The sequence below is a fragment of the Salmo salar genome, chromosome ssa09 (genome assembly GCF_905237065.1).
Source record: "Salmo salar chromosome ssa09, Ssal_v3.1, whole genome shotgun sequence".
NCBI lineage: Eukaryota > Metazoa > Chordata > Actinopteri > Salmoniformes > Salmonidae > Salmo > Salmo salar.
The window spans coordinates 132,016,546-132,029,711 of NC_059450.1; the positions used below are offsets into that span (position 1 = coordinate 132,016,546).

The following is a 13,166-nucleotide window of genomic DNA, read 5'->3' on the forward strand; positions in this document are numbered from 1 at the left end:
ATTGCATTTGTATTTCATGATTCGAAACAACTGAATGAATATTGCATTCAGATTTTAAATTCCATTTAAATTTTATTCAATATTCAAATGCAATATTTAAATATTCAGTTTCATTATGGTAGATATTGCATTCATTGTCTGTATGAAGTTTACAAACTATAATTTAAAGTTTTCATATCCAACTTCTCAGATGCATTCAGATTCAGTTCTGTAAATTCAGATAAAAAAAATCAGAGACAACATCCTGGTACTTTGCCAGCCAGGAAAGGTAATTAAGAACAGATAGGATCAAAGGCTGTGTTAAATGGAAGCTTCTGGTGGTTTTTTGAAGCCAATGTGGCATTTTGAATTTATATTCTTCCTATGAATTTGTCTCTAGCATTTGAACCCTAGTATAACCCCATTCCTGAAAGCTACGACTCTGGAACATGAATGTGCCTTCGGTTCCCCTCTATTATGATCACAGGGTGCGTTAGAAGGGAGTGTAAAAAAAAATGCATGTTTTGTCATACCCATGGTATACAGTCTAATATACCACGGCTGTCCGCCATTCAGCATTCAGGGCTCGAACCACCCACTTTATAATGGTGCCATAATCTCTGAACATGAGATCAAAGGGGGGTGAAATGTGACTGAGGTGGTTCGAAATCCATGCTCTTTTGATGAGTAGGCTATCCTTGCTGGAGACTTGAAGACTTTTTTTCAAATACAAGTTACATTTATGGATTCAAATATTCAATCTGTGCATTACACATTCAAAAATATTAAATGAAAATGCAATACCCTAATACAAATACACAATTATAAAATTAAAATACAATTTCTATTGGCACTGAAATCGCTACACACATATGACACGAAGTGGCAAGGAGTGGAATGATAGTTTAAGACTGGTACCCAGACTAGTGCATCTAGACCAAATCTTTGCTCCCCAAATTCTGTGCAGTAATTGCGGATTCTGACTCCCGGAAACTCAACTCTCTGGTAACATTTGTTGGAGCATGCAGGCAAAACTGTCCTTGAACAACGAAAACATGCATGTTAGCTGGCTAAATAGCTATACAATGTTATATTTGATCAAGTGAAACCATATTAAAATCTCAAATTAGTTATTAAGCAAGCTAGCTAACTGTTCTAGCTAGCCAACAATACAAAAAACTCCCAGTCAGCTGGTGCTAATTGCTAGCTAGCTGTAGCATTGTGATATTCACGGACTTGGATACCGTTAAATCTGTTCCCATCACGATTAAAAGGTAAAATACTTTATTTTCAATATTTCTTGTTAGCTGGTTATAATACAAATCACCAAGATTGAGAGTTAGCGAGCAGCTAGTTACCCCCTCACTGAACACAGCTGATCAACTTTCATCCATACTTAGCTCGGACATCTGCTAGTTGGCAAAGACCAACATTCTGCTTGTTTGGTTTGGGCTTGAGTTCATGTACTAACTAGTGTTGATAATCCCTGAAATGACCTTGCTTTCAACCAAAAACCAAACCCTGTTTGCAATCGATATCTAAAATGTATATTGTTTAATATTGTTATCTTTCCTTAGCTGTAGTCATGTTGCTCCTACCAATACCTTCTCTATTGGTATGCAGAGGACTGTAGTGTTATGTTCCCCTATGGTTTAACTCTCCTCTCTCTGTTATTTCTCATTGTAGAAGCCCCAGGATGGTGTGTGAGCTGCTAGTCTCCTCACTGTGGTTCCTTTTTGTCATCTTCTGGGTGGAGACCATAAGTGTGTGGCTGTTCCTATGCATCTTCTACCAGGACCAGGCATTTTATCACTGGGGAGATGGGTATGAGTACATAATCATATTTTACAAACAAGCAACTTGCTGATTCTTAATTGTCTTACAAATATCCAGATGAAGTATCAAACAGACCTTCCTTTCTCATTGTGTTACTACAGGGTATTTGCAGATGACCCCGGCCAAATGCTGTACATGTTGAGCAGGTGAATCCTAATATTGATTTCTGTCTGTTCTTGGGTGTGATCAGATGAAATGCAGTACTATAACTTGTATCTGAAGTGGAAAACTATACTGTTAATAATAGTTATTACCATGTAGCACATCACAAGAATATGTTTACCAATACTGGCAAGAGAATGGGCATGATCAAGTTGAGTTCTTGACACTTTCATGAATAAAGTCTCCATTGTTCTCTTTCCACAGAGTGGATCCCTCTGGACAGATGCAGACCTGAAACAGTGAAAGCATATGAGGAACAGCACATAATGGATTGTTCTCTCCAGATATAAAATGATGGGAGCTGTATGTTTGAGACACTCCTATAAAATAATGAGAATCAGTAGTATTTTTCTACCTCCCTGCTCCTGGTTCCCTCCTAGATTTAGCGCATGGTCATTGTCAACATGAAGAAACTGCATTGAATGCAGTTGGATTGTTGTTGGATATGGGTAGAGACACCCAGCTTGGCAAGAAGAACCAGGGAGGGGGTCTTGCCGTAACTGTGGAATAGATGCATAGTGAGGCAGCTAAGTGTTCCCCACCAAAGCATGAACCATCATACATATGTTCTATTTCCATTGTCTGTGTTAATATGTGATATAGGTCAAACAATGTGGGAAAACACTTGGCAGATGCTTTGAAAAAATATTTTTACATGAGGTTTAGTCCATAGCCAATGTCATTTTTGTGGATTTCGGCAGACTTGCACATTATCATGGTTGTACACATTTTAGTTTGTTTATTTGTTTGTTTTCACATCTGTGTCTGTATACATCATCTGCTTCAGTCTGGGCACTTACATAACAGTGTCACTGGATTGTTTTGCTATGTAAAACACTAACAACATTATTGACATGATACACATTCAATTAAAAACTTTACTCTTGGAAATCTTCCAACATGACGATAATATAATATGCACTCATCAGTATTTTGTCATTTGCGCTCAAACTAAAATGTTGAATGTAGCTTTTTTTTTTGCTGTTGTAAAGCTCACACCACACTAATAATGTCATGAATGCTCTTCTAGCAAATGTGGAAAATTATTACAAACCTTAGATGAATTCTACATTTTGACTTGTACCTGTTCATAACTTGTAAATTGTCTTCATTGAAGATCATCCTTCTGTAATGTCAGTCAGCCTAACACAAGTATTGTCTTTGTAATGTTGACTTCTTCTTGTTTAGGAAAGTGGCATGTTGGGTTAAACTGGGCAGTGACACCAATGGTACGTTTGGTTTTATTTGTTTGCATCTGAAGACAATAAATTCTGACATTTTCCAAGCTTGTTGTACTACTATTTCAAACAGTTTCAGATTTGCTGCAGATTGATGGTTGGTATATAATTTCTCAATTTTATATTCCAATACAGTAGAGGGCAGTGATGTGTTATTTTAGTATCTTGCTTTCCAACGTAGAATCATATAAATTGATAAGGGGTAGTTTATGGTACCACCAAAGATTTTTATGACTAAACCAAGATGGACCACAGCCCGTTGTTTCAAATGAGAACAAATGAGCCATAGTGGGCAGAGCAAGCAAGGAGGTGGGCAGAGCCAAGAACGAGCTAGCGAGATCCTATTGGCGCATTCTAGCAATCATTTGCATATTTCCTTTGGGGCACGTCTACTCTGTGAAGTGCGCGTGTGCACAAACAATTCGCCTTTGCACCCCTGCTAAACAACGCCTTTTTTAAAACTTTGTCAAAGGGTAAAGTCTACTAAACTTAGTTCACTCTGTTCGTAACAAAAAACTGTATTGAGATCAAATGTTTCACTGATGAGTAAATGTCGGCTAAAATCCATCTCGTTCCATCTTCTCCCACTACCGACCCCTATACAAAATGATCAAAACTTATGGTAGAAAACATGTAAAATTAACATAAGAGACAATGTGCCATTGAACATTAATAAATGGAATTGACAAATATATACACATTTTCATTCACTACATCAAGGGGTCGGTATTGTTAAATAAAAAAATTAAAAACACTAAATCAGACTTCACCTCTGAAGTGATCGAGGTACACCAAATATGCTCTACACAGGACCAATAGTTTTCCAACGGTCACTGTCTGAGACTAATGTAAAGACTCTGTCATAAGAAGCTGTGCAGCCAAGGCAACTAGGTTCTTAAAGTCTGGAGGGTCAGTCCTGTTCTTTTCACATTGGTTTTCGTTGCTTCCCAGTGGCAATTCAATTTACGGGCTATATTGACATGGGAAACATATGTTTACATTGCCAAAGCAAGTGATTTTTTTTTTTTTTTACTGTAAACACTACACTTACAAAAGTTCCAAAAGAATAAAGACATTTCAATGTTGTAATGATGTACAAAAATAAATAAACATAAATATAGGTTATATTTACAAGGTGTTTGTTCTTCACTGGTTGTCCTTTTCTTGTAGCAACAGGTCACAAATTTTGCTGCTGTGATTGCATACTGTGGTATTTCACCCAATAGATATGGGAGTTTAACAAAATTGGATTTGTTTTCGAATTCTTTGTGGGTCTGTGTAATCTGAACGAAATATGTGTCTGTAATATGGCCATACATTTTGCAGGAGGCATCTCAGTTTCCACCTCATTTTGTGGGCAGTGTGCACATAGCCTATTTTCTCTTGAGAGCCAGGTCTGCCTTTGGCGGCTTTTCTCAAAAGCAAGGCTATGCTCACTCAGTCTGTACATAGTCAAAGATTTCCTTAATTTTGGGTCAGTCACAGTGGTCAGGTATTCTGCCAATGTGTACTCTCTGTTCAGGGCCAAATACCATTCTAGATTGCTCTGCTTTTTGGTCAATTCTTTCCAATGTGTCAAGTAATTATATTTTTGTTTTCTCATGATTTGTGTCCTGGCGCTCTGTGGGGTCTGTTTGCGTTTGTGAACAGAGGACCAGCTTGCTTAGGGGGCTCTTCTCCAGGTTTATTTATATGTCAGTGATGGCTTTGTTATGGAAGGTTTGGGAATTGCTTCCTTTTAGGTGGTTGTAGAATTTAACGTCTCTTTTCTAGATTTTGATAATTAGCGGTTATCGGCCTAATTCTGCTCTGCATGCATTATTTGGTGTTATAGGTTTATACTTTTGCAGAATTCTGCATGCGGGCTCATGCTCCTCTCACCACCGTATTTGGTTGTGAGTGGAACCGCTAACCGGATGCTTTACATTTATATATCTGGTGAAATATCTGTCTCTTTGTTCTATCTGTGGTACCACTGCCTACCACAAATCTACATACGAGATATAGCAAAAACTGACCGTATATCTGCGACGTAATTATATTCAGGCAGCTCGGAAGCTACCCATGAAAATATCAGGGGTCCTACTAGTTGTAAGGCGCATCTAGTCAGGACAGAAAAGCAAAAAGAGCGAAAGCTCAGAGTACTTTGGAGTAAGTAGCTAACTAGGTAATCAACGGAGTTTCTCTTTCTTTCAGGTAAAGTGTTTTAGTAAGGAGTGACTTCAACGGTTGTCTGAATTTCTAAGAAACTATTCTTCCAGTCGTGGTCATTCTTTTAAGATCATGGCTCCAACTATCCAGACACAAGCACAGCGAGACTCAGACGGTCACAGGTAAATATCCTCTCCGATGTATTTTCTTTACCGCAACTAGCTAACGTTAGGTAACCTAGCTAATGACGATTGATTGTCCCGTGATAAGTTAACATAAGTTAAAATATTGGGGGGGGCACTGTGTTACTTCCTATTTCTTCAGTCTTTCTTCAGTCTATCAGCTGAGTGTAGCTAACAACACTTGTTTTTCTCTCCACGTGACTAGGAGTTCATCACACAGAACTGTTCCAGAGAGGTATGCATGCAGTTTGTTTTACATGTTAAAACAAAGTGATTCAGTTACAGCTCAAGTTATTGTGTGTTTTAAATGCAAAGGGGGTGGAGGGCTGGCGATATCATGGACAGATCAAAACCCATATGACCATTTAGGTAGTTATCAGTTTGGATTATGAGGCATCAATGGTTGATAGAACATGTTTTTGATGACTACTTCTTCTTTGTACACTTTTGTAATGTGTGACTCCGTGTTTGGCCCAACCAATCTCCCAGGTCTGGAGTGGTCTGTCGGGTAAAGTACTGCAACAGCCTGCCTGACATCCCATTTGATCCCAAATTCATCACATATCCATTTGACCAGCACAGGTAAAAACCCTTGTTCCTTCTGCCATAAAGGTCAGTCAAGTTGTTACGTCTATTAAATGTATAGTTGTTGTACCCACCGTGTGCAGCTTTTATTTTCTAAGCCTTCTCCCATAAATACTGTACTGTAGCTGACTCTGATGTTGTGCTGTCTGGTGTTAACAGGTTTGTGCAGTACAAGGCTACGTCGTTAGAGAAGCAACACAAACATGAACTGCTTACTGAGCCTGACCTTGGTGTCACCATCGACCTCATTAACCCAGACACCTACCGCGTCGACCCCAGCAGTATGTTTCTGAATGACACAAACGCACGCTGTTAAACCACACAGTCAGTATATTTTTGTGGTAGTTACTTGAAGCTTGTGTAGTATTGATTTAGAATTGTCCCATCCTTATTTTTGTAGTTCTTCTTGATCCAGCTGATGAGAAGTTATTGGAAGAAGACATCACAGCTCCATCCAGCTCGAAAAGGTTTGCATACAGACTGTGTACCAGTCAATACAGTGTCTTTGTGACAAAATTCAATGAAAATCTTAATGACTTGGGATCTGTGCTATGAGCCTTGTATTTGTCTTCCTGTAGATCTCAGCAGCACGCCAAGGTAGTCCCGTGGATGAGGAAGACTGAGTACATCTCTACAGAGTTCAACAGATATGGTGTCTCCAATGAGAAAGTGGAAGTCAAGTGAGTGTGACCTAACAGGCTAGCTAGCCACCACATTCAGCATACACACTTCCCATTTTGTAGTGTTTTCTGTTTGTCCCACCCCTAATATAACCTATGTGTTCTGTCCTTAGGATCGGTGTGTCTGTGAAACAGCAGTTCACAGAGGAGGAGATATACAAGGATAGGGACAGCCAGATTGCTGCAATTGAAAAGACCTTTGAGGATGCACAGAAACCGGTGAGAGTGCCCCGTGTTTGGCTATGCACAATTCACTGTGCTATATTCAGTCCAAATAGCTCTTACAGTAACAACATCAAAGTCAATGTCCAGCTACACAGAGATCACACAGTTCATTGTATGCTCCTTCTAATATGAAGATTGCAATATCCTCTTTCATTCCATCAAAGTTATTGTACAGATGTTGGATCTTAATTGTTCCTATATTGTCGCAGGCAAAATAATCCTGCAGCAACATCATTTTAATGTCTGTAATATTTCTTGATCGGTGGTCAAAATCAGGCGACATGAAAAGTGGGATACTGTTAATATTTGTATTTATTTTACCTTTATTTAACTAGGCAAGTCAGTTAAGAACAAATTCTTATTTTCAATGACAGCCTAGGAACAGTGGGTTAACTGCCTTGTTCACGGGCAGAACGACAGATTTGTACCTTGTCAGCTCAGGGATTCGAACTTGCAACCTTTCGGTTACTAGTCCAACACTCTAACCTCTGGACTACGCTGCCTACTGTGTTAGTGTGGTTTTTCAGTGGATTTATGTAAATTGCGAAGCTCATCAAAATTTCCTGCGGTGAAGGGAAATTCTCCGCAACAGAAGTGATCAAATTAAGATTCTACATCTGTATATCACACGTGGTGTTCATCCTCTTCCCCCAGATTGCCCAGCACTACAGTAAACCCAGAGTCACTCCTGTGGAGGTGATGCCTGTGTTCCCTGACTTCAAGGTGAGCACCCATGATGCTCAACAGGACATACAGTACCATTGTATTGGCCTTGGCTTCCTATCTGAATTATGCCCATGGTCTTTGTTTCTGGGCAGTCATTGGTTCCTTTATCTGTTCTATGCTGGATGCGTTTAGCTGTTGTTGTCTATCCCTATTGTGTTTTGATAAAGAGTAAGCATTTGTGTGTACTGTTCTCTGCTCCCCAGATGTGGATCAACCCGTGTGCTCAGGTAATCTTCGACTCTGATCCTGCTCCTAAAGACATGTCAGCACCCCAGGGTGTGGAGATGATGTCACAGGCCATGATTAGGTGAGGACAAAACAATGCCACATTGTGTGTGTGTGTGTGTGCCTGTGAATTAAAAATTAAAAAATTGTGTGTGTGACTGTCCTGCACTATGACAATTTACACCCTGTTTTGAATTGTTTGTTGTGCCCTGCAGAGGTATGATGGATGAGGAAGGAAACCAGTTTGTGGCCTACTTCCTGCCCAATGAGGAAACTATTCGCAAGCGCAAGAGAGATGTGGATGAGGAGCTGGACTACATGCCTGATGATCTGTGAGAAATCCAACAAGCATTTGCACTAACCTTGAGTAGACAGGACACCAACAATTCTACTGATATATGAACTATCCCTATCAATAATATTCAGGTTTCACATTGTCATTGTCTACTTTCTCATACCTACTTGGTTCACCTTGTCCAAGTACAGAACCTGTAGGATGTTGGAATCGCTGAAGCACACTTACTGTAACATTGAACTAAATGTGATGGTGTGTGTGTGTGTTCTAGGTATGACTATAAGATAGCCAGGGAGTACAACTGGAACGTGAAGAACAAAGCCAGCAAGGGCTACGAGGAGAACTACTTCTTTATCTTCAGAGACGGAGATGGAGTCTACTACAACGAGCTGGAGACCAGGTAACCACTGGCCCGGCTGGGGGGGTCTCATAGTGGGGTCTGTTGGGTTTACATTGGCAGGAGGTGACATGGGATTGTCTTTGAAGAGAGAGTCACATTATTCTGGTAGATTTGTATTTGCTAGGGTGGGTTAAGTTAGTTTGTTTGGCCTGTGGACACCACCTGTGAAGAAGGTTTTTGGCCTGACTGTGTTGGCCTGACTGTGTTGTCCTGGATTGCAGAGTGCGGCTGAGTAAGAGGAGAGCTAAGGCTGGAGCCCAGTCTACTACAAACGCTGTGCTGGTGTGTAAGCACAGAGACATGAATGACAAGGAGCTGGAAGCACAGGTGAGACTGCTAATTAGGCCTGTTTTCTACACTGAGCATTACTTTCAATCTGTGGAAACTACTGTGTTTACTTAATAAGTGGACCTCAACACTGATAGAGATGAGCAGGTAGTGCTGGACATAAGCAGAGAAGTATACATTTGCAGACATCTAAATAATCTGAGTAATCATGACATCCGTCTTTGTGTCCATTAGGATGCGCGTAAGGCTCAGCTGGAGAACCATGAACCAGAGGACGAAGAAGAGGACATGGACTTGGGTAAACTGCAGGACTCTGGTCAGTCTCTCCCCTCTGTCCTCCCCAATGTTTACTACTGTGTCTGCAGAGGCTCTTTGTTTACCACTGCTTCTTAGGTCCAGATGAATTAATGATCTGTTTGTTTCCACTCACAGGTGATGAGAAGGGCAGCGAGAGTGAGGGAGACAACTCTGACAGTGACTCTGACAGGGAGGATGAGGATGGAAAGCGGAGTGGAGCTGAGGATGATGAAGAGGGAGTTAAGCGGAGGAGGAAGGCCAGTGGTAGTGGCAGTGAGAGTGGCGAGGAGGAGGTCAAGCTGGCGGATGAGGTGGAAATCTTCGGTAGCGACGACGACAGTGATGACGACGACAACGAGCCCAAGAATGGAGCAGCCCGGAGCAGTGGGGAGGAGGGCAGTGGGAGTGAGAAGGAGAGCCATAGGGAGAGGAGTAGGAGTGGCAGCGCGTCTCCGGCCCACAGTAGCGGGAGTGACCACTCAGAGGGTGGCCGTGCCCAGAGCGGGAGTGGCAGTGAACAGGCCTCAGACTCCAGCGACGGCAGTGACAGTGAATAAGAGCCTAGGCCTTCTTACTGTGACAACGCCAGCACACCATGCCTCACCCCCGAGCTCCAGCCAGCCCACGCTGACAAGCCCCACCCTCAGAACAGCCATGTCTTTACAGACTCAGTCTGAGGCTAGCAACTCATTCCTGTTGAATGTTACAGTTTGCTACTTTTTTAGGAGAGATACACCCTCTAAGGGACTTCTACAAGGCTTTTGGGTACCTGTAAATGTCAGTTACTCATCTGTCAGACCTTTGCTCATAGATATAGCTGGAGCTACTATCTTAGTCGTTGTGTACAGTACATGCTTCATTGAACAAAATTCTTTCCTACCAACAACATATTTATTTTGTTCTTTTAAGCTGTTATTTTGTTAAGTCAGTTTGTCTTTATGGTTTGTAGATTTCTCACTTAAGTACTTAAAGTGGTGTGAAAGCAGAAACTTTTTTTCTGTTTAATTTTCTGGTGTGCATAAATCTGTTAAATATGTTTTTCTTTGTCCTTAGCGTTTTGAGGATACAATGCATTATAAATGTAATTGGAACATCCAATAAAATGTGGGAAAGTTTAGCTTTTTTTACGTTTTGAACTAAACTTTCAAAATAACATTTTCTGCCAATTTCTTGTTTCCTTCCCAAAAACTGCTACTATGAACCTGTATAAATTCAGTTGTATGATGGAAACCTCTCTTAACATTTAGACATTGTAAATAAATGGTAGTAGCTGATTTTACAACATTTATGGCTGTATGTTTCTTATACTGCTAACAGTCACCCTCTCCAAAGTCCCCTCTTTATAGATGAACATGTATTCCTGCAATCATTTTCCTTCCAAAGTGGTGGTAATGTAGCCTGGTCCCAGATCTGTTTGTGCTACCATGTCAACTCCTTGTCACTCATTGGTGTGACAATTCCACAAGGAGTTGACAAAAGAGAGCAGAAAGACTGGCAACCAGGCTGGTAATAATGGTTTCTGAGTACAACTAAGGAATAAGAATGCAATAACATAAGTGACACCATAAGCAATTTATTGCAAACCAGTAATGAAGTTAATGTACTGGTATGTTCAAAACATGCACTTTTGCCAACTTGAACACAAGTGTCTATTCAGCGAAAGAAAGACAGTTTGTTTATCAGCCACTCTTCAGACAAGTCATCTATGTTTCGCGTCTCAAAAACCTATTGAGAAAAAAGGGGTAGGATCAGGCTAAACATGCATATTTTCTATTATAACTTCTCTATTTTCTGAGTTTAGGGTTGGGCTTACGCTCAGATCATTATTGTTGTCAGTCAATACTTGAAACAGAAAATAGTCCTGACCTTTGTGAGCTCTGCTGCGGAGACCAGTTGGTTCTTGCTGCCTGCGTACATCATTTGCTGCTCAGGCTTGCACCCTGTTGGGATGAGGGTGTATAAGTCACAGATGTATGTCCACAACCTTTTTGATCTCTCCATATGATAAATATTTATTGAATCTCATTACTTTCAATTATCACTTACTACCTTCGAAATGTTATTTTGTTCAAAGGGATGTTGTAGCACAGCAATGCTAATCCTTCACTTAATTGGCTATTCACTGAATTAGGATGAATTACTCACCCACTGGACTTGAGAATATGAAACACAGTGGGTAGGACACCCTGCCATCTGTATGGACGTATTTGTAGCTGTAAACAACGAATGTACACTATATTGTCAAGGAAATCCAATCACTGGTCAATGATACAACTCAACACTGGCAGTGCTGGTGAATATGGGTTAACATAGATTTCTGCTGTATCACTCCTAAATGTTCTAAAAGGATATCTTGGCTGCCGCTCGGGAAGTTCATTCCTCAGGTCATCTAGGGAGATGTCCTGAAATGTGAGTGTGTGTTTTGAGTTGAACTGGTATTGATACAGGTGTGGATGGATTTTAGTAATTATTATATTATCAGAAAGACAACGTGACTTGCCTCATACTCTTCCTCCAGGATCACAAGCTGTTTCTCCATGTCAATTTTCACTGAGGGAATAGGATAATTATTCTATATTGAGTCCTAGACACAGTATGTTTCTCTGTTTCTGGGTTTATTCGATTTTTTATTTAATTAGGTGAAACAGGTGACAGTTGGGCTACTGAGGAACACGGTTTCAATGAAGTCTTACTCACTCAGGATGGCTGCATTGTTGGTCTCTTTTCGAAATCTAAACTTCTTCAGTTTTTCTTTCAGACTCTCATCCACCTCGCACACAACCAAAGAACTTGACTAGAATGTAAAAGTGAAACAAGTTCATCAACCGTGGGAAGTTTTGACACATTGTAATTGTATATGTTGGTTATATTGCTACTGTCAGGCTACATCATTGAAAGTTCTGTCATATTTCACTTAGAGGGAGAGAGAGAGAGCAAGAGAGAGAGTGGAGGGCAGACTGGGGAGAGAGAGAGAAAGGGAGGGATACAGAAAAATAGGTTTTAGAGCAACTTGTTTTGATATCTGAAGTTCAAGTTTCCATGAACGCATAGCTCATAACAAAATCTTAAAGTGACATTGAGGCCAGGAAGTGCTTTTGTTACATCATGGGACAAAAAAACTTCCTGTGTCAAGAGGGTGTGGGGTGATGGGAGGGGAGTAGCAAAAATAAATGTACGCCTGCCTAAAAATCTTTACAACATAAACTAGGACATCACCATCCATACCGAAATACATTTTCTTGGTAAAGTGCAATATCGTATAAATAAACGGTCTCCCATACCATTCTAGAAGAGGTTTTGTTTTGGGTTCTTGTCTGCAAAGATACTGTCGTATTGTTGAGGTAGTTCCTCCTCGGCCAACTGCTTGTGACAGGATGCTGTCTGACTCTCAAGATCCTCCTTTTATGTCGTAGCACATACAGTAGGGAAGGGCAGGCATTAACAAATACTCGAGCATCCACCCCTTCTGCACTGTGCCAGATCTAGCATTATTGAGACTGACTAATGTTATGGATGTTGTTAGTTCTATGTCTACATTCCCTTGTCGCTATATCCGGCAGCAAATCATGCCTTTTTAATAATACAATGTTTTATACCCAAAATAATTAGTGTTGCAACAAGATAAAACAACAAAGTGATATTCTCTTTTCACATTTGTTTAATGGGTGCAGTCAGAGAAAGCTGAGCATTCTTTGATAATCTGATTAATTCTACATGAGTGTTTTTAGCTTTTATTTAAAGAAATGGCAAAGTCACTGTCTGTGTCTGTAATTGATATCTTCATTCTTCAAATCTAACTGATCAAATGCAATCAAGCCAAATATGTTTGTTTGAGACCAAAGAGTTGAATTTGAATTAACAGAGTGCTTGATTTGACAGCGGCTATCCATCATATCA

General features: G+C 40.4%; 2 protein-coding genes across 2 annotated transcripts; one reads left to right on the forward strand and one right to left on the reverse strand.

The window, feature by feature from the left end:
* The first annotated feature begins 5,338 nt into the window (after nucleotides 1-5,338).
* Nucleotides 5,339-10,548, forward strand: paf1 (paf1, RNA polymerase II associated factor, homolog (S. cerevisiae)). The gene is given in 14 exon segments (NM_001140028.1): nucleotides 5,339-5,548; nucleotides 5,754-5,783; nucleotides 6,038-6,130; nucleotides 6,293-6,414; nucleotides 6,534-6,600; nucleotides 6,712-6,813; nucleotides 6,927-7,032; nucleotides 7,693-7,761; nucleotides 7,968-8,071; nucleotides 8,205-8,321; nucleotides 8,556-8,684; nucleotides 8,906-9,011; nucleotides 9,207-9,288; nucleotides 9,405-10,548. Coding segments are annotated over 14 exon segments (1,599 nt in total). The 5' UTR covers nucleotides 5,339-5,498; the 3' UTR covers nucleotides 9,827-10,548.
* A 277-nt stretch (nucleotides 10,549-10,825) lies between these two features.
* Nucleotides 10,826-12,645, reverse strand: gmfg (glia maturation factor, gamma). The gene is given in 7 exon segments (NM_001141171.1): nucleotides 10,826-10,994; nucleotides 11,136-11,209; nucleotides 11,415-11,497; nucleotides 11,622-11,671; nucleotides 11,770-11,819; nucleotides 11,967-12,063; nucleotides 12,551-12,645. Coding segments are annotated over 7 exon segments (429 nt in total). The 5' UTR covers nucleotides 12,554-12,645; the 3' UTR covers nucleotides 10,826-10,922.
* Nucleotides 12,646-13,166: the final 521 nt, after the last annotated feature.